Source organism: Phocoena phocoena, chromosome 4, assembly GCF_963924675.1.
Source record: "Phocoena phocoena chromosome 4, mPhoPho1.1, whole genome shotgun sequence".
Lineage (NCBI taxonomy): Eukaryota > Metazoa > Chordata > Mammalia > Artiodactyla > Phocoenidae > Phocoena > Phocoena phocoena.
The window spans coordinates 86,115,869-86,138,582 of NC_089222.1; the positions used below are offsets into that span (position 1 = coordinate 86,115,869).

General features: G+C 40.4%; 1 protein-coding gene across 1 annotated transcript in view; it reads right to left on the minus strand.

The window, feature by feature from the left end:
• GRAMD1C (GRAM domain containing 1C) overlaps window positions 1-7,370 on the minus strand; it is an 81,373-nt gene extending 74,003 nt beyond the window's left edge. Inside the window, exons 1-2 of the mRNA XM_065876456.1 lie at window positions 7,344-7,370; window positions 1,532-1,681 (exon numbers count right to left, since the gene is read on the minus strand). Coding sequence (XP_065732528.1) covers window positions 1,532-1,681; window positions 7,344-7,370 — 177 coding nt within the window. The remainder of the gene's footprint in view (window positions 1-1,531; window positions 1,682-7,343) is intronic.
• Window positions 7,371-22,714: the final 15,344 nt, after the last annotated feature.

Genomic DNA, 22,714 nt, shown 5'->3' on the forward strand with positions numbered 1-22,714 from the left:
ATAGAAACTTAAACTGAGCCAAAGTGAACATTTGACACTCGAAATCAGTGCTTCTCAAACTTGAATGTGCATACAAATCACCTGGAATTCCTGTGAAAATGAAGATTCTGATTCAGTAGGTCTGAGGTTGGGCCCTGGATTCTGCATTTCTAATCAGGTAATGCCAAGTCTGCTAGCCCCACATACTAAACTTAAAGAGTAGCAAAGCTCTAGAACACATACCTCTATTTTTCTCTCTCCTTCTATTTCTAAATCCTCTCATTCCTTTGCTTTTTCCTTTTCTTGCTTTACCCTTTTTTGTTGTTTTAAGTCTGCCACAGGAACTGCTACAGTCTAGTCCTGTAGATAACACTTGGAGCTATAAAGGTTTTCCAAACTATAACATAAGCTGTAAAAATCACAGTGCAGAAGGGTAAAAACACTGCAGCAGTCATAAACGTCCTCAAAATGTGACCAAAAATAATATAATCAATATAGATGACATGATTTTTAGGATATGTAGCTATTTTAGTATATTTCTTAGCAACTAAATATTTTCCTTAGGATATGATTCCAAAAAAATATGCTGTTAAATTTTTTAATGGGCAGTAAGAACCTGTTATTTATGCTAAGTTTCAATAGCATTCAATAAATGAGCTGCTAATTATGAACGGAATCATGGTGCTTAAAGTGATCCTTATAACCTGTTAATATTGTTTTTTCTTAATCTAGTCTAAAATTATAAGAAATTCTGCTAACCAAGTACACCTAATCCTCAAGAGACGAGCTTTCTAATGAATTAGTATTGGAACTACATATGCCTTAGAATCTTATGTAAATTTCACTTACAGTTGCCTTACACCAGATTCTATCAAATGGCTCATAACTCTCATAGGAACTGCTAGATTTAGAATGAGCCCTTTAAAATAATAACTGCTGGCATTCATATGGTAACAGAAATGTTGTCCTTACCAAAGACTCTGTGCTCCTAATCAACAAGCAGGAGTCTCATTTTACAGTGGGGAAACCTGAAGCATATCCAGGATATACAACCAGGTGAACACAGGTCAAAAAGAATATGAAACTCCTACCTTTAAAACCTATCCTATAATCATTACACACTACAGGTCAAACATTGTTAAACCTCCTTTTAGGTACAGGAACGAATTCTTTAAATCAAAATTATGTAAAGTGGCTGGTTTCTCAGTAACATTGAGAAATACAGTTTCTGTATGATATTAGTCTCTTGCCAATATAAGGCACAACAATGTAAGTGGAATCCATTTCTGTGGTGTAGTTTTCTCCCAGGGAAACTGAAGCAGATAATTCTACTCCATCACTGCATCACAATGCAGTGGCCACAACACTGCATTCTAGTGGCCAAAGGAGAGCATAATCAGAAATGTCTTTCGGACTCTGGATTAAAACTTAAAATATCTAAAGTCTAGAAGTTAATAAGAAAATATTATAAATAAGAATTGCTATAGACAAAGAAATCTTGCATTTAAGATTAAAATGAAGATATAAGAAAGAAAATATAGTCAGTCACCACTATAGTGGTCCAGTCACCACTCCAGTTATGTAAATTTGGCCCCTGTTTTGTAGCTGACACTATATTATTCTCATCCACAACTGGACTAAGATTTTCCTCTAACTCTTCCTGTAACTCAGCAGCAAAGCTTGAATCCCTTTCATTTATTACCTGGAAACAAGTATCAAACAATTAAACTACTTACTGAGAAATGCCCCATTTTAAAAAGAAAACAGTTAATGTTCAAAATACTCAAATTAATATAAAAAGGACAATATTTAAGCTTTTAGAAAAGAGTAATTAATATGTTTTTGCTTCTATAGTTCATATGTTTATACATGCAACATATATTTTCCAACTACTACTATTTATTAGGTAGTTTAGTTGGCACTAGAGTGAACCAGGAGTTCATAGTCAGCTAGAGGAACAATTAAACAAACAAACAAACAAAAAGTAACGGGAGTTAACCATTCTCTCTTCGGAGAATAATTTGCAATGCCTAGTAGGGTCTAAGATGGGTATACATGTACTACAACCCAGCAATTTAATGTACATGAAGTTAACAATGTTTGTAATACTAAGAAAGTGGAAACAACCTTACTGTCCATTGGTAGGGAAACTGGTAAATTAACTCTGATTTATACAAACATGAAGAAATAAAATAAATGAATCAGATGTCTCAACCAGGCACTGGCCTCAACCTATAGAGTGCTTAGGGGAAAGGTTATACCCTATGCAAGATATTGGCCCATGGGGTGGTCACTCACGAAAAAGCAGTCACTATGGAGTTTAAAAAAAAGGGGCGGGGGTGGAGCGGCATCCATCATAAGACCACAAAGCTCACCAGGACTCTTAAACACTGCTGCCGCTACTGCAGTCACCACCTATGCCTCTTTTAACAAAAATGCTGATCCTCAGGGTTACAGGGAAAAGCTACCACAGCACCCATGTGGCACAGTAAAGGGGTAATTCAAACAACTTCAGCTTGAGTTTCCTAAACTCTACGAAGTAATCACTGCCATGGGGGAAGCCCCTAACCCTGGTGATACTGATTTGAGGTTCTCTGGAGGAAGAAATTTACAAATATGAAAGGATACAGAGGACCCCCTCCACGGGAAGTACATTCACTAACCATCAAAGAGAGAGAGAAAAAAAGAAACAAACAGGGCTGGATACAGGGAGAAGAAACCAACCAAAAACAAAACAAAAGAAAACAAAAATTGAAACAGAGGTCCACAATTTGACACAGTTGGAAATCCAAAACGTATTAAAATAATTTATACAACAAAAGGTAAAGATTGGCTTTCATACCTCTACAACATAGGGTTTTTAAAAAATATATAACCATTCTTTTTATTGAAGTATAGTTAATTTACAATGTTGTGTCAGTTTCAGGTGTACAGCAAAGTGATTCAGTTCTAAATATATATTCTTTTTCAGATTCTTTTCCATTATAGGTTATTACAAGATAGTCAACATCAGTAGGTCCTTGTTGTTTACCTGTTTTATATATAGTAGTGTGCATATGTTAATCCCAACCTCCTAATTTACCTCTCCCCCCACACCATCCCCTCTGGTAACCATAAGGTTGTTTTCTATGTCTGTGAGTCTCTTACTGTTTTGTAAATAAGTTCATTTATATCACTTTTTTAAGATTCTACATATAAGTGACATCGTATGATTTTTGTCCTTGACGTACTTCACTTAATATGATAATTTCTAGATCCATCCATGTTACTGCAAATGGCATTATTTCATTCTTTTTTATGGCTGAGTAATATTCCATTGTGTGTATATATATATATATATATATATATATATATATATATACCACATCTCCTTTACCCATTCATCTGTCGATGGACACTTAGATTGCTTCCATGTCTTGGCTATTGTAAATAGTGCTGCTATGAACATTGGGGTGCATGTATCTTTTCTCTAGATATATGCACAGGGGTGGGATTTATAGCATAGGTTTTGAATGAACTTTAACATTTGCTGAAATGCATTGAATGGCAAATCTTCATGGCTCTAATCAATATTGGGCTCAAACTGCAGTTATACCTGAAGAACTAAAGAACTAAATTTAAACAAGTTACCCTCTATAATCTTAGAGGAATTACTCAACATAAAATAGACAACAAATAGGTATGTCTCACCTTAACTACCAGAACTACTATCTTGCCTAACTTCTCCCTGGTCATAGAACACATTGACCTAAAATATCCTGTAGTGGCAAAGGATGCTCTGATCCAATGAGTAATAAATTTATATCAAGTCTTTGGGGCTTACAAAACGCTTTTATAAAAGTCGGACTCTATGGACCACCCCTCAACCCCTAGTTAAAATAGCTAACATAGCTCAATGTAAAATAAAACAGGGCCTTCAAAGATTGAGATTTATTATATAAGAGCTAATTAGTGAAAGAGTGATTATCCCTATTGCTTCTCCATTTAACAGCCCAATGTGGCCTGGTAAAGATGGAAAAATGCATAGTGCCTCACAGTTGATTACTGTATCCCTGATGCTATGGTCCTACCCATGAAGGCCCCTCTACCCAATACTACTAAAATTACTGACACCATCCAATCAGAAACTGGTAAATATATGGATAATTTTGACAAATATGTTCTGTTCAGTGACCTCTCAGTCACAGTTTGCCTTCCCCTCCAGAGGGACATGATATACCTTTCCCTGGCTACCCATATGGCATCTCAAAAGCCTTGCCACCACATACAACCTTTGTAGGTAACTGTATCCGATTCTCTCCAGGAGCACAGGTATGATGTTACATTGATTACATCCTCCTCTGAGGACATTCTTTTGACACACCCATTCAGGACCTACAAATACTCATGAAAAGAGGATGGGTCACTGCCCCACACATAGTGTAAGGCCTGCTACCTTGTTTACATTCGTGAAAACTATTTGGTAAACCAAGGGCCACTCCACTCCTTACAGTGTCAAGGGGCAACATTGAAACAAGTCCAACAAGGAACAATATATAGTCAATATCCTGTGATAAACCATAATGGAAAAGACTATGAAAAAGAATGTATATATCACTTTGCTGTACAGCAGAAATTAACACAACTTTTTAACTCAGCTACACTTGAATAAAATAAATTAGAAAAAACAAAGTCCAACATCTTTTAGGTCCTTTTGGATACTGGAGGTTATATATTACTCATTTACAAATTTTACTTAAGCCTGTTTATGCTGTTACTTGTAGGTCAATCCACCCTTAATAGGTGGATTCCCAAAAAAGATTCTAAAATTTGTCAAAATTATAATATAACAGACACTCCCAACAGTGGTGCTTCCTCCCCCATCCCCCCACACACAAAAAACCCCACACACAAACACACATATAAACACACAAAGAATCCTTCACTGTAGAGACTTTAGCAGCCTCTTTTCATGACTCCTGGAGTCTCTGGACCACCCACAGTGTCCATAAGTTGTCCACTGGCTTCTGATGCAAGAAACTCTCTCCTCTCCTCCACACAATATGCCATTTAAACAGCAATGACTGACAGCACACTGGACCCTCCTAGAAGTAGAGGCTCTCACAAGCCCTGAGCCTATGACCCTCCATACCCAGTTGCCCATTATGCCTTGGGTCCTGGAAGCAACACCTTGCAAGCTCAGCATAGCCACCAAGGTCTCCTTGCTACAGGACAGAAACAAATCTGGGCCCTCTGGCATATCCCACCTACAGGCAGGCATGGCCCTCCCCTGTTCTCATTCAGATGTCATGGTGCTAGAAGAGGTCACCCCTCTCCCGAACCCCTTGAATACCTGGAGACCAGTTTGGATTCAACTGAGTGAAAGCAATAGGAGTTCAACACTTCCAACTCCCATCTTAAGTCTGATGGACAAACTTGCTGTTCAGTGGACAGCATCACGACACCTACACATGCTCACTGGAGACCTACTGCTTTTCATCCCTTAACCAGGATGTCCCTGATGAAGGGAAGGACCCAGAGGTCAGCACAACTGGCTGAACTTCCCACAGTTTTCTTAACACTGAATGCTCTGGCCAGCAATCGGCTCCATCTGCACATTTTCACAGACTCTTGGGCCATTGCCTAGGAGTTGTACCATTTGGAGTAAAGAACTCTGGAACTCTCTTGCTTTCAGATACTCAAAATATAAATCATGGTCCACGTGTCTATACATATACTAAAGCCACAATAAAAGGCCTCACCAAGACACTCCTTATCCCCATTAAGAGTTCCAGACATTACTAATAGTGACCAAGGTACTCATTTTATTTCTCAAAATACACATCATTGGGCTCTTGAACAAGGCATTCCATGGAACTTACGTTTTCCTTACTGACTTCAGGTTGCAGCCCTCATACCACAGCCATGATGGCTTAAACAAGTTCAAAATTAAACTCAATGAAAAATGGTACATCTCAGTCATCAGACACCAACGGTGAATTGTAGTCAGTCTCATTCAATTTTTTTAAGTTTGTCTGCTGACAGCTTTTAGGCCTCACCCCCCTCCTTCTTCCTCTCTGTCCCTCAAATGGGCAAGTTGGTAAAAAAAAAAAAAAAAGCCTGGGTGCTCTTTCCTTTGGTGTGGGTGGAAGAGTCAAACCAAGCAAGACCCTGTAGGCACACAGGAACCCCTGACCCCACCCCCTAACCACAAGAAAAGCCCAGAGCCAGTCTCCTTCCCTTGCCCTTTCAAATCATTTTGGATCTTCTTGAAGAGACTGCCCTGCTCTTCCCTCTTCACTATGTACATATATAAGTAATAAGCCTTTAAATAAAAGTAATAAACCTCTTCAGGGTGTGTGTGTGGCATCGTCTGTTTCTCTCTCCAAATCAAATGTTGGGTAGGAGTCCATTCTGGCTTTACAGAGTGGCCACAGCACAATCCTAGCTCTCTAAGGTATTAGCTACGCGGTCACTTGCAGTCACTCAACCTCTCTAAATCTGTTTTCTCCACTCCACAGTCTGGGTAACAGTGCTCTCTACTCTAGACAATAAGCTCATTGACAGCAGGGATCACGTCTGTGTTGCTCCCCATTTACCCCAAACACGCAGTGCCAGGGACATAGCTGAACGAGTGACTGCTTCGGTCCATAAATATCTACCTGGCCTATTTCGTAGTAATGTTTTGAGAATCAACTGACGTAGCACATTCATTTATTTGTTCGTGCAACAATTATTTGAGTGCCTCTGCCGTTTTATAAACTATAAAATGCTCTCTATTAAAAGGGACTGCATTGACTGCAACTCTCTAAAAGTAAAATACACACACACAACCAAGGTAAAAGCAATGAGGATAGTGTTCAGAAATGCAGGTTCTCCTGCAACAAAAGTGGGCTTTCACCCTAGAGATTAATCAGCAAGTTCTTCCATTAATCAAATAAGGTAGTAAACAAATAAAACTAGCTGAAACCAAAAACGTAGTTGACTGCACAGTGATTTAAACTATCTATAGTTCTCAGTCCTTTTATCAAGAGCTGAAAGTTAAGGGAACGGCGTGAGACTGGATCGACGTGATCCCAGGTCGGAATCATGACAGTGGGGCCTTAGGCTGGGGCGTCCGGACTAGGACATCTCGGGACCAAATGCCAGCGTTCCACGCCCACAAACAAGCAGATCTTCCCACCACCGCGAAGACGGAAAGGCTCCCAGGAAGCACAGGACACCGTTTCCTCGGTAACAACTTGCCAAATTACTCTAAAGAGCACCAAGAAAAGGAAAAAGACGAAATAATTTTCATAATCTGAGAGGGTTCAAACTACCTTCGTGAAGAAAACTGCAGGGTACATCCGCCGCTTAGGAACTCATCCCAGCGCGCTGCCGCTTACCTGGCGGACCATCAGAGCGCCTTCCATCGCGGATCCCTCCGCCGCCGAGGTACCGCGCACGCGCGCCCCACCGCGGGGAGGGGGCTGCAGGCGCGCTCCCCGCGGCCCCCCGGCGCGCGCTCCGGGCTCCCGGCCCGGCGCGTCCCTCCCGCCCGCCCTCCGAGGGCCACCTTGGGTCCCGTCGGCGCGTCTTGCGCCCTCTGGCGGCCATTCACGACTCGCCCCCTCCACACACCCCCCCACCCCAGTATGTAATGTTAATTTGTTAGCCGGCAGGCCTATCTTTGCTAGGAATCAGGATGAGTCCCTGTCCTTACCTACTTCCCAACCTCAAACTCATGTGCCTACCGTGAAGTGGCTTCTAGGCACAAGTCACTCCTCAAAAAGCCTCCACTCTGCTTCTCATTTATACGTACCCTGCTCCAACGTGCAGAAAAAGTGAATTGCATGGCAAGGGCTGTTCCTTCAAATAAGCAATGGACTTGAGGATATGGGGAGGGGGAAGGGTAAGCTGTGACAGAGAGAGAGGCATGGACATATATACACTACCAAACGTAAGGCAGATAGCTAGTGGGAAGCAGCCACATAGCACAGGGAGATCAGCTCGGTGCTTTGTGACCGCCTGGAGGGGTGGGATAGGGAGGGTGGGAGGGAGGGAGATGCAAGAGGGAAGAGATATGGAAACATATGTATATGTATAACTGGTTCACTTTGTTATAAAGCAGAAACTAACACACCATTGTAAAGCAATTATACTCCAATAAAGATGTAAAAAAATTTTTTTAATTAAAAGAAATAAGCAATTGAAGTTATTGATAAAAAGCTATTGAATGTTGTTGCAGATGCTAGTTCCAAAAAAGCTATAAAAGACATTTCTAGAACAATTGAGGAATATTGAATACGAAACGTTTATTAGAGCTGGTGTTACAAAATAATGAATGACATAGATAAATTTATTGATATTCGTTTATGGATAATTAATACTTTTGGTTATGTTGGAGAATGTCTTTATTATTAGAAAATTTGTGCTCGAGTATTTAGGAGTGAAGTGTCATGATGTCTGCAACTTGATTTCAAATGCTTCAACAAAGATAGATGCCAGAGAATGGATGTGTCCCCCCAAATTCATACATTGACGCATAGTCTGCTTCCACCGTGTGAGGACGCAGTGAAGAAGACTGCCGTCTGTGAACAGGATGCCGGCTCCCACCAGACACCAAATCTGCTGTTGTCTTGAGCTTGGGCTCCCCAGACTCCACAACCCTGAGAAATAAGTGTTTGTTGTTTAAGCCACACAGTCTGTGGTGTTTTTGTTTTGGCAGTCTGAGCGGACTAAGAGAATACATAGAGAGCAAAATAGCAAAATGTTAACAATTATTGCATCTTTGTGGCAGGTATACCAGTGTTCAGTGATTCTTTCTATTTCTGTATGTTTGAAAATAATCATGTAAAGTTGAGGAGGAGGAAAGAGTCAAATCCAGTTCCACAGAAAGTCAGATATTGAGTGTATTTTTAAAATATATAATACATGCTAAAGGACAAATTACCTAATAAGATAATCAAGAAAGGATAGGTTCTTGTCCTAGTCCTGCAAAACTTTGCATAAGCTGTGTTTTCCTTCAATGTTGTGTACAAGAATAGGCTGAAGAAAAAATGACTGTCTATTCTTTGAACCAGAAGCCACACACTTCTTTGGATTGTAAGAGGTTAATAATGCCAGTATTTTTTTTTTTTTTTTTTGCGGAACGCGGGCCTCTCACTGCTGTGGCCCCTCCCGTTGCGGAGCACAGGCTTCGGACGCGCAGGCTCAGTGGCCATGGCTCATGGGCCCAGCCACTCCGCGGCATGTGGGATCTTCCAGGACCGGGGCACAAACCCGTGTCCCCTGCATCGGCAGGCAGACTCTCAACCACTGCGCCACCAGGGAAGCCCAGTTTAAACTATTTGTAAAGGCTGAAAAAATGAAAATCATCTGATAAAGGAAGATCCTGTGGTTGGGCTGAGCGAATCACTATTCAGGTTTTAGACCCAATTTAAAGTGAATGGCATTGGTTTTAAAAATCTAATTTTTAAGAAAAAGAAGAGGAGAATAGCAGTGAATATCAAATTTCTGCAAGGGTAAAAATTATGTTGTAAACAATAGAATATATCATAAGAGAAAAATTAATAATGTCCGTTAAAATATAAAATTCCAAAGTTAAAAAAAAACACATTTTTAAAAGACAAAGACTTGGTATCTTTAAATGCATAGAGAATTTATTAAACATTAAGACACAATAACATGGATGAATCTCAAGAACATAATGTTGAGTTAAAGAGGTGAGTCAGAAAAATACAGTAAGATTCAGTTTATAACATTTCAAAACATGTAAAACCAAACAGTACACTCCGAATACAGTTAAAGGACACAAATATAATAAAACTCTAGAGAAGAAAAAAACCCAATAAGCACAATTTCCCTTTGAGAGGGAAAGAAAGGTGTTAGATTCAGGGAGGTGCATAGGGAACTTCAAACTGGACAGGGGTATAAAGTTGTTGTATAGTCATTCTGGATACCTTACATATATAGATATATAATATATATATTCTTATCATATAATTATTCTATCTACTCAATATTCAATAAAAGTAATTAAAAAAAAAGACCTTTCATAGATAAAATGAAAAAAAGATATGATTAGACGATCCCATTGGCTAGGCAGAACAAATGGCTGGCCATGCAGTAAAAATTGTCTGGGTTCAAATTTTGGCTCCACCATATATTGGCAGCTCATCTAATCTCTTGTTACCTGTGTCCTCATTTGATACGTAGAGATAGCAACAGTATGGTATTAGTCAGCTACCATAACAAAATACCTCAGACTGGGTGTCTTTAAACAACAGAAATGTATTTTTTCACAGTTCTGGAGGCTAGAAGTCCAAGACCAAGGTTCCACCTAGTTTGGTTTCTACTAAGGACTCTCTTCCTGGCTTGCAAATGCCAGCTTCTTGCCATGTCCTCACATGGTGTGCTCTCTGGTGTCTCTTCTTAATAGGGCACTAATCCTGTTGGATCAAGACCCCAACCTTATGACCTCATTTAACCTTAATTACAATACTTCCTGACTCCAAATACAACCAAACTGACAGGCTAGGGTTCAACGTATTAGTTTAGAGGGGATACAAATATTTAGTCCCTAATAAGCATGAAGTAATAATGGACTCGAATTTGATAATCTATATAAAATAGCACAGCCTCTAGCACAGAGCAAATTTTCAATTAAGGTTTGCTCTTTTTAGTATATAGTAATCAAAGAAATGCATATTTAAAATGACAAACCATTTTTATAATTCAATTGTGTGATAGTATAAATTGGTACTTTATAAGTCCTTTTCTGGGAATCTACACTAAAGAAATAATCCTTTATTCATCAAGATGTTTTCTGCAGGATTTCTTATACTTGTGAAATATTACAAAAGTAAACATCCAAAAAATGGGAATGATAGTAACTAAATTACAGTATATTTACTCAGTGGAAACTTATGAAGGCATTATATGTTTTAGACAGATTTCTGAAGAGCCTACTATCTGGAAGGCACTATGTTTTGGTTTTGGCAGAAATAATAACTTAAATTTCCTAAATTTAAAATATAGAAATGGAGATAGACAATCATATAAAATTCATATAAATGTGAGACTGAGATTATTATAGGGCTAATTTATTTCTCTTTAATCAGACACAAAATTGGTATTATATTAATAAATTGTAACACATTTTATTTTGGTCTCTAAGCAGCCTATGTTGAAATAAAAAAGATTTAAAATGGTTTGTAATCATTAATTCAATGGATATACACTGAGCCCCTAGTATGGACCAGGCACTGTTCCGAGAGCTGGGAGCTCATAAATAAAATAGATAAAAATCACAGTCTTCATGGAGCTTATATTCTAAAGTTGGGAGATAGATCATAGGTAAAATTACACCTATGCCAGACGGTGATAATGGCCTTGGAGACCACAAACCAGGGAAGAAACAGAAAGATTTTGAATAAACAGGTCATAGTTTCACTGAGAAGGTAATATTTGAATAAAGGCACGAGGGAAGAAGGGAATATGCCACAGGGATATCTTGGATAAGGGGGCTTTAGACAGAGGGATGAGTGAGCTCAAACATCTCTGGGGTGGAAGGGTGCCTGGCCTGTTTGAGGAGCAACAAGGGAGACCAGTGTGGACAGAAGCAAGTAAGCAAGGGGGAGAGTAAAGTAAATGAGACCAATCAGGCAAGGTGGATGAGGACAAGTCAGATCTCGCAGAAGCTTTTAAGTATCGTAAAGACTTTGGTTTTTCCTTTGCATGAGATGGAAGCCAGTGGAGAGCTGTGAGAATAAGACTGGTGCCATCTGACTTGCTCTGTAAAAGGACCACTCTGTCTACTGTAGTCTCCTGATTGGTCTCCGTGCTCCTGTCCTCTCCCCTTACAGACTGTAAAGGGGAGCCTGAGCGGACATCCAGATAAGAAGAGTCCCTGCCTTGAGCCTTACTTTAGAGGCTCTACTCTAGGCCTCCTCTGGCCACATTCCTCCATTTAGAGACCACACTCCAAAGAGCCAGAACTCTGAATTCCTTGCTCAAACTGCCCCAAGTCCACTTCCAGGAACCACAAAGACCTCTTCTGTGAATCTGTTCTTCCAAGAATAAATGACATCACTGGTGTGCACACCCAAAGCCTGTGGAGTTACCAAGGGGTGGCTGTTTGTAATGGGTGTAAATGGAGCTTGGATTTGTAGACTAAGTGTCCATATGCATGGACACAAGGGTCCTTGCAATGGGGAATGGAGCCAGAGCTGGAATAAAAGAAGGGCAGGTTGCAGGCTAGTGGCCAGGAAATAGTTATCTCCACATCACTTACTACCTGGCATAGAATTCTGGGTAGCCCAAGAACTCTAAATTCTAACTGGTGTTTTAGGTCTTTGGAGCGATATATTTGCAAAGATAGGAAAGTAGAATATATTTAAGTTATTGATTTATAATTTTTACATATTTAGGCAAATACGCACAACCGTTTATATTCTTGTCCCAAACTCCACAAATGTTAGGAAGAGATGATAAAGGGACAATGACAGAATCAAAGAGACCAATTAGAAGGCTACTGCAATAACTCAGATTAGAGATGATGACTTGGACCAGAGTGGCAGTGGTGGTAGTGGTGAGATTCTGCATAGACAGTATTTTGAAGGAAGAATTAAAATGATTTTCTGGTGGATTGGTTGTGTAGTATGAGAGAAAGAAGTCAGGATCACTCTAAAACTACTAGCCTGAACACTTGAAAGGATGGAACAACTATTAACTGAGATAAGAAAGCCTAAGAGAAGAACAATCTGGGGAGAGCTATGAGTTTGGTTTTAAACGTGTTGAGTTTGAGATGCCAATTAGACATCCTAATGGATATGTGAAATAGGAAGTTGTATGCATAATCCCGAAGTTCTGGGGATAGAGATTTGGGAATTATCAGAATATCAATGGTTTTTAAAGCTATGAAAGTGGATGAGATCACCAAGTGAGTGTATGTAGATAGTGAAAACATCTGCTGACGTCTTCCTGGAACAACCCAAGATGTAGAAGTTGAGGAGATGAAGAGGAAACAGCAAAAACTCTGGGAAGGAATGGTCCATGAGGTAGAGGACTTCAACCTGAAGCCAAATAAAGTATTTCAAGGAGGATGGAAAAATCAAAGATGACAAATATTGCTAATAGATCAGATAAGATGAGAACTAAGGATAGTTCTAGATTGCTCTGTATTTATCAATCTGGAGGTCATTGGTGACCTTGACAAGAACAATTTCAGTGGAGAGCTGATTCAGGAGGAAAGGGAAAAGAGTAGAAGGAAGTGTGTATAAACAACTAGTTGGAAGAGTTTTGCTCTAAATGAGACAGTGAAATAAGGCAGTAATTAGAGGGGGCATTTAGAGTCAAAAGGGGGCTTGTTGTTTAGCTTTGTTTTTAAATTTTGTTTGTTTTTTAAGATGGGAATGATAACATGTCTGAACATTCATGGGAATGACCCAACAGAGAGGGAAAGTCACTAATGCAGGAGAGATAGGGTAGGGAGAGCTGCTGGAGTGAAGACCTTGCGTAGGTAAGGGGGTAGGATTCAGTATGCCAGTGGATGGGCTGGCCCCGGATAGGAACCTGGGCTGTTCTTCCTTAGTATCAAGGAAGAATAAATGCGCACAAGTACAGGTAAGTGAACAGACGTGCTGAGGTGAGTTTGTGGAAGTTCTCTTTTGACTGCGTCAAGGCAGCCCTGACAGCCAGGAGACGGCCTGGCACCCACAGCCAGGCCACGGTGTTCTGTGAACACATAAATTTCACACCACACTAATGTCAAACAAAGCCACTCTGTGACTGCGGTAGAACAAGACAAAAACAGGGTCATAGTCATGTCTAAACAGACACAAAAATATGGACATGGTTCAAACCACCAAAATGAGCAAATACCCCCCTAAGCTGGCTGATATGAGTGACACCTGCTTCCTTCCCAGGCAGCTTTAGCTTCACTTTGTTCCTCCCATCTTCTAGGTAAGCTGTATGGAGATACCCAATCATAGAATTGCTGCAGCTTTCTGACAACATATAATCCAGGGAAAATCCCCACCTCTTGAATCCTCCCTACAAAATCCCCCAACACAAACCCAAATCCCATAGTAAATCCTTTCCAACACACTTTTACTGAGACATCCTCAAGGTTCTCCGTGATGTGCTTTAAACCTCATGGCAATGAGTGTTGTTCCACTACAGGTGTGCTCCTGGTGGCCTTTGGCTGAAGGGCATTGATATTTCTCAGTGAAATAACACCCAAGCCTGAAAGTGAATATGGAGGACAAGTTGTTGGAAGTTTGAGGAGAAAGGAGAAATTATGAAATACTTACTTGGGACCATAGGAAAACAAATGGACTGACGTATGAGGGAAACAGGATTGCTGGGCAACACCAATGCTTAAATGAGATTCATTGTCATGTATTTAAAGAGAGGTCACACTAGTAAATAAAGAACTCCTAGAAACTGAAATGGAAAAACCACAATCAGGTGAGAAATTGATAAAGTATATGTCAGAAAGTTCACAGAGATGAAATACAAGTGCCTCTTTAAAAAATATTAAAAGGTGCTCAATTTCACTCAGAATAAAAGAAATTAAAACCACCGTGAAATATCATTTTCACCTGTTAGATTGACAAAGGTACAGAAATTTGATAACACATTCTATTGACAAGACTGTCAGAGATATAGGAACTCTCATAGTGGGAGTGTAAGGCAATATAGCACTTTAGCAATAGCTATAAAAATCACAGGGGATTTTTAGTCGGGGAATTAAGATCCTGCATGCCGCCTGGCATGGCCTAAAAATTTTTTTTTAAATTTAACAAAAAATAAAAATCACAAAATGCAGCTACTCTTGCAGCAATTCCACTTCTGGGCTTTTTCCTATAGATTTAATTGCATACATGCAAAATAATGCGTAAAGTTACTCACTGGAGAATTGTTTGCATTAGCAAAAATTGAAAATAAATTGTTCATCAATGAAGGCCTGGCTAAATAAACTTTGTACATCCACCCATTGGAATTCTATGCTGATTTTTTTTTTTAAGAATGAGAGGACGATCTCTATGTCATACACCTGAAACTAATATAATATGGTAAATCAACTATACTTCAATTTAAAAAAAAAAAGTGAGAGGGAGTAATATCAACAAAAATGGCAGAGTAGGGAATTCTGAAAGTCTGTACCTTCACAAAAGCAACAATTAAGCTGGCAAAAACTGTCAGGACCTACCTATTCGGAACTCAGGAATCCAACAAAAAGGCTTGCAATAATCAGGGGAATGCTTAACTAAGAAAAAAGAGCTGAGTCTCAGTAAGAGAGCTTTGTGACATTTTAATTTACTCTGCTACCACCCCCTGCTTCACAATAGCCCACATTTCTAGGACTGGTTCCCACTATTAGAGGAGTAGCACAGAACTTATTAAAGAATTGTGGTTGTTTGCTTTGACCTGTCTTGGTGGCTCCCGGAAGGACCAGCTAAAGGATTTGCCTTATTTCACCTAACTCAGAATTCTCTACCTAAAGGAGGGGAACAGGGTGGGATTTACGGAAAACATTTGAAGGTAAACACTGTAATAGCCATTGCCTGCCATTTGGGACAAGGGAAAACAGTTGAGGCAAACAATAGACAATCTGAGAAGTTTGAGAGGAAAGGCTAGGGAATAAGGGCTTTGAAAAGCTCCCACAAATTCCAGGGAATCCAGAAAGTCACACACATGTCCAGAGCTTGGATCATGAAGACCTAAGGCCCTAAGCTCTCACCTCTGGCTGACTTTCACCCTCTTCAGAAAAGGAAAGCTAGGGCAGAGTTGTAAATTGCCTAGCTGAGTTTTTTTTTTTTTGCAGTTCACGGGCTTCTCACCGCTGTGGCCTCTCCCGCTGCAGAGCACAGGGTCCAGACGCTCAGTCCCAGTCTCTCTCTCTCTCTTTCTTTCTTTCTGTTCCTGGAGTTTAAGGAAATCTCTGTCAAATCTCTAGCTGACCACTAAACTAACAGAGATTTCCATGGCCACACATGATAAACAGTAGAAAATTAGTTCAACTTACGAGGTACTTAGAGTAGTCGGATTCAGAGACAGAAAGTAGAACAGTGGTTTCCAGGGGCTGGGGACAGGGCAGAATGGATCCCCTATTGTTTAATAGGCACAGAATTTCAGTTTGGGAAGATGAAAAAGTCCATCCATGTTGCTGCAAATGGCAAAATTTCATTCTTTTTTATGGCTGAGTAGTATTCCACTGTATATATACACCACATCTTCTTTATCCATTCATCTGTTGATAGACACTTAGGTTGCTTACATATCTTGGCTATTGTAAATAATGTTGCTAGGAACACTGGGGTGCAGGTAACTTTTCGAATTACTGTTTTTGGTTTTTTTCCAGATATATACCCAGGAGTGGAATTGCTGGGTTATATGGTAGTTCTATTTTTAGTTTTTTATAAACCTCCATACTGTTTTCCACAGTGGCTGCATCAATTTATACCCCCACCAACAGTGTAGGAGGGTTCCCTTTTCTCCACATCCTCGCCAACAATTGTTATTTGTGTTCTTTTTGATGATAGCCATTCTGGCAGGTGTGAGGTGACTGGAGTTAGTGTTCTTATAAAAGAGACCCCACGGAGATTCCTTGCCCTTCCACTAAGTAAGAACACAGAGAGTAGGCGCCGGCCATAAATCAAGAAGAGGGCACTCACCAAAATGCAACTGTACTGGCACCTTGATCCTGGATTTCCAGCCTCCAGAACTGGAAGAAGTAAATTTCTGTTGTTTATAAGCTACCCAGTCTGTGGTATTTTGTTATAGCAGCCTGAACAAACCAAGACGCCAAGTATAAAAAGAGTAGCACAGAGGAAAGTGACCATGAACAAGGAAATAAATCTTCAGTGAAAAAGAGTATGTGGGGCTTCCCTGGTGGCACAGTGGTTGGGAGTCCACCTGCCGATGCAGGGGACACGGGTTCGTGCCCCGGTCTGGGAAGATCCCACATGTCACAGAGCTGCTGGGCCCGTGAGCCACGGCCGCTGAGCCTGTGCGTCCGGAGCCTGTGCTCCGCAACGGGAGAGGCCACAACGGTGAGAGGCCCGCGTACCACAAAAAGAAAAAAAAAAAAGAGTATGTGGACTGTGACTTCGTAGATGACTGCAATGAAGAGAAGTAGTCCGTGGCATACTTTTCTGGCACAAAAGTGAGAGCTAGGGTTTTAGGGAAGAGGGAAGGAGAAGAGTCTGGAAGTACTAGTCAGCAGAAGGAAAGGCAATCACTTTTTCTCTGGGCCCAGTGGTGTTCCGTTTAGTATAGCTGCATGACAAATCGCCCAAAACCTTAGTGGCTTGAAAATAACAATAATCATTATCTCTCATGATTTCTGTGGATCAGGAATTTGGGAGCAGCTTGGCCTGGAAGTTCTAGCTCACTGTCTCTCATGAGGTTGCCCTCAGTAATTCTGTGGGGCTCCAGTCATCAAAAGGCCTGACTAAGGCTAGAGGAAGCACTTTCAAGGTGTCTCACATAGTGGCTGGCAACTTGGTGCAGGCTGTTGGTTTGGGGCCTTAGTTTCTCTCCACATGGGCCTTTCTAAGATGCTACCTGGCGGGGCCTTCCTCAGAGCCTGTTGATCCAGGAGAACAAGGTGAAAGCCACAATGCTTTTTATGACCTAGCCTTGGAAGTTATACAGTGTCGCCTATACCACATTCTATTGGAGTCAGCTGTGATTCACACTAGAAAGAGGGGAACAAGTGGTAACTGACTTATAAAACTGAGAAAGCCAACTCCTAAACTGGTAGTGGGGAAAACTGAGACCAACCCAATTTATACCACAGAATCCCGCAAAAGCATAGGAATTGGCAACACCAAAATATGTGTGGAACTGGTGATAAATAAAAAGGGAAGAGGAAAGAGTCATGTACCAAAATGTTCATTGCAGCTCTATTTACAATAGCCAGGACATGGAAGCAACCTAAGCGCCCATCATCGGATGAATGGATAAAGAAGATGTGGCACATATACACAATGGAATATTACTCAGCCTTAAAAAGAAATGAAATTGAGCTATTTGTAATGAGATGGATAGACCTAGAGTCTGTCATACAGAGTGAAGTAAGTCAGAAAGAAAAAGACAAATACCGTATGCTAACACATATATATGGAATTTAAGGGAAAAAAATGTCATGAAGAACCTAGGGGTAAGACAGGAATAAAGACGCAGACCTACTGGAGAACGGACTTGAGGATGTGGGGAGGGGGAAGGGTGAGTTTTGACAGGGCGAGAGAGTGTCATGGACATATACACACTAACAAACGTAGTAAGGTAGATAGCTAGGGGGAAGCAGCCGCAAGGCACAGGGATATTAGCTCGGTGCTTTGTGACAGCCTGGAGGGGTGGGATGGGGAGAGTAGGAGGGAGGGAGACGCAAGAGGGAAGAGATATGGGAACATATGTATAGGTATAGCTGATTCATTTTGTTATAAAGCAGAAACTAACACACCATTGTAAAGCAATTATACCCTAATAAAGATGTTTTTTAAAAAAAAAAAGGGAAGAGGAAGTAGAATAGCAGCTAAAATAAGGAGAACAAGGTCAAAGTTGTTTGAGAAGCAGTTACATACCCTAGCTCATCTCACCACCTCCAGGTTACTAGGCAACTATATGTTTTTAAGGTCTACAGTGTCTCAAAAAATTTACCACCCTATCTGAGAAAGAAGCTACTGGAGAAACTGCTCACTGAGAGACCAGTAGAGACAAAAAGTGGGATACAAAGAACAGGGAATGGAACCAGGAGAGAAATGAAGGGAACCCCCAAGAAGATGCTGAAGGAAGATCCCAGAATGACAGCTGGAGACAAGATATAGAAGACAACTGTTTAGACAGGGGCAGTGCAACTCGAGACAAACCAATTGAGTGCTGATTTCCAAGATCCCTGTTGCCATTTACCTTCTTTTAGTTGAGGATAAAATCCCCCCAGGGGTCTTGCTCAGATTCTTTTCCGTACTTAGTTTGTGAAGCTCCTATTCTCCCTCCGTGCTCTACTGCTTCACTACACAAGTTTCTGCTTTGACTTCCTCCTGAGAGCTGGAAGTAGCCAGAGGAGGTTTAGAAGCAGAAAACACAGAGCAGGGCTTCCCTGGTGGCGCAGTGGTTGAGAGTCCGCCTGCCGATGCAGGGGACATGGGTTCGTACCCCGGTCCGGGAAGATCCCATGTGCCGCAGAGCAGCTGGGCCCGTGAGCCGTGGCCGCTGAACCTGCGCGTCCAGAGCCTGTGCTCCGCAATGGGAGAGGCCACAACAGTGAGAGGTCCGCGTACCGCAAAAAGAAAATAAAAAACAAAACACAGAGCAGTGTACTCTCTCTGACCATATTTTTGCTAAATGTCTGTTATCTGGTCCAGGGGCCTAAACTATGATGAGCGCTATGCTCTCAGGGCTCCATAAAGCCCTTGCCCCCTGACTTCCTAGAAGAGGTTCTTATAAATGCTCAGGAAACCCAACTGGTGTCATGACCAAATCATGACCCATGACTCTGTTGGGTTTATTTTCTCCTAGAAGTTGTTATCTGATACTGGCAGTGTCACCCTTCCTTTACACAGGAAGCTTGGTGCTTGCTACTCAGCTTTTCTTCTTTTTCTTTTTTTTCTAACTAAGGAATACATATGTGAGTGGTAAATCTGTAAATAAGACAAGGGACTGATTAACACAAAATTCAGAGTGATGTGTATCTTTGTGGGGGAGGAAGATAGATGCAACTGAGGAGAAACACAGGGTTTCTATATTCCTTTAATGTTCTATTTCTTAATCTGAGTAATGGGTACATACATATTTATGCTATTCTTTAAATTGCCCATGTAAATATTATATATTCTTCTGTATGCACGATACATTTCATAGTATTTTTAAGTTAATAAAAAATAAACAACTAACAAAAGTAATTCCCTTTTTATTTAAATGTTGCTTGTTGAATGTTGGTTTGACAGAAAGATTTTGGTTTTGATTTGAATCACTTTTGTAAGATGCAAGTGGCTTGAATGTATTTTTAGCCTAGTAGGAAAGAGCCAAAAGAGAAAAAGAGGATTGAGAAAGGGAAAGGGATAATAATGTTATCTGGGAGAGTAGCATAAGATCCACTGGACAGAACAACTTTAGAGACTGGCAAAATCTAAGGGTACATGTGAAGCAGAAGGTAGTGTTGGGATAAAAAGAGAGAAGAGCAAGCTGAGAGAGCTCCTACGTCATTTGCTAAAGGTATTGGGTTTCTAGGTTTCATTTCATTAAACCGTGAATTATTTAAATCCACCTTGAGCCAATTTCTGAAATGGGATGCCTTATATTATCTAATGTAGCACTGTAACCTATGGTGTTAAATAAATAAACATACCTAAATTTGACCTGCCATCTCACACCCCTTTCCTATTCCTTTGCTTTAATGATATCACTTAACCTCACAATTTTAGCATTGCTACTTTAAGTAGAAATGCTTTGCTTTTACAAAGATATAAGTAAATGTTTTCTAATAGACTATTGATAGTGTAATTAAATTCAGAGATCATCAAACATGTTGAGACAATGTTTTCCCTTATATAACACTCTTCCTGGAAATCAGACATATTTAGAAACTATATTATCTATTTTATTGAATCTAACAGGCCACAGGAGTATTATTTTTTTAAATCTCTAGTAAGACCATTAGCAGTTTAACATTCAATTATAACAATTCATGGATAAGTGTTAATTCTGCCTACAAAAGATAAGAATACAAATTGTGCTCACGGTAATTAGAACTCAATGTTAAATATATACAAACTGTAAAATATGTAGTATTTTTTGTGTAGCTATGTTTGTTGGGGACAGAGAACAGAATACTGATATCAGTGAATATCTTGCCTTGGACCACACAACGGTACATTTAAAAGTAAGTCCAGCCCCTGGGAAACAGCATCTGTATGTGATTCAGATCCTAGAAAAGAAGAAGGTCATAGAAGAAAAATATGTGGACTTGAATTCTCAATTCTTTCAAAATGAAGATTATAATTTGAAGGACTTTTTTCGGTGAAAACTTCTCAGAACAAGATGCCTGACCGTGTTCAACATGGCTGGAAAAATCCTGATAGTTATTTCTACTCAGTGAGAAATTCTGTGGAAGAGAAAATGGTCCAAAGGGAGGAAATGGAAGGTGATGTGTTTGGTTCCATTCCCTAGAAATTGAACCTGAGAAAGAGATTCCCGTACAAGTGACTTGCTGAGGGAGTGCTGCTCAGGGGAAACTTATAAGGGAAGCAGGAAAAGAGAGGCAAAGTAGGCACTCATGTGGGTGCAGCTGAAGTTCATCCCGATCCCACAGGGAGCTCGAGAGCATGAATGTCGTCACAGGCACACATGACGACATTCACCTTGAGGCAAGAGGATTGGTCTTTGATACCCTCGTATTGGCTTGGGACCACCGGGCGTGGGGTGGTGGGAGAGCACAGGCACAGAATGCTTAACCTTCCAGGCATTGCCACATGGGGCAGCTCCTTTTGGTTGAGGGCAAGTTTCAGTACAAGTGTGCTCTGTGCATCTTAGCGGTCAACACTCAGTTGGAGGCAGTGAACTGGCCTAAATGGATTCTGGGAGTTCACCAACGGGATCAACTACAGGTAATATTTTTATTTGTGTTCTCTTCCCTTTTTTCCTAAGCTGTCACCATTTCCTTCAGTTGCATATTCTAACTCCAGAACATTTTTGGTAGTTGTCATTAATATAATTGTTCAAAATAAAACTGGATTTGATCCCGGGTTCCAGCGCCAAAAAGAAAAAAACAAACAAACAAAAATAAGGATTCTAGTGTTCAAACACCTTTTTATTCAGCATCTGGGTCCACTGTTATCTAATACTTTAAAAAGGCAAAATAAATAGGTTAAATTACTTTTCAGAAAAGTTACCAAAAGTCTTCACTCTGCGTAAGGCATATTGTTGGGTCGATAAGGGAAAAAGCTTTGAGCAAAATAGAAGTGGATTTTTTGTTGTTGTTGTTGTTGCACCTTGCAGCTTGTGGGATCCCCGACCAGGTATTGAACCTAGGCCTTTGGCAGTGAGAGCACCAAGTCCTAACCCCTGGACGGCCAAGGAATTCCCAAAATAGAAGTGAATTTAAATTCTGGCTCTAATATTCACTAGCTGTATGATCGTGTGTAAGTTCCTTCTATGTGCCTCATCTGCTTCTTTATCTGGAAAAAAGAGGAATAGTAACCCCTTCTTAGAATTGTTGTCAGGTTTAAAGAACACATGGTAGAGTTCTAATTGTAGTTCTGGTAATAGGGTGGGCCACTTACTTGGACCAACCTTCCCACTAAGAGTAACTACAAATGCTTTATAAAATATTTTTTTGAAAACCTTCTGTAAATTATCAGAGAGATGACAAGATAGTAAGAATTATCAGGCCAGTATCTAAGGAACCCAGAAACACGAGTGAAGTAATGAAGCCGCTTTTGCTTTGAATCTGGCCAAGCACTAAGTTTTAGTTTACAAGGCCTGGTGAAGAGAATGACAGGAGATAAAGTCCCAATGTGGAGAGTCTAATGGGAAACCACCTTCTCATAAAGCTGGGCATGAACTTGAAGAAAGCCCATCCCATGTTCTCACCAGTAAGAGATTAGAAGGTGAGTTGGGGAACGCATACTTGAAATTTTGTTATTATAGACCAACCATTACGCTGCTCTGCAGACCATATTCACAGTACCTAGGTGGTCCAAATAAATTTCAATGTGAATTTAGTTTAAAACCATCCTGTAAGTCCTTTTTATATAGAAAATTCCAA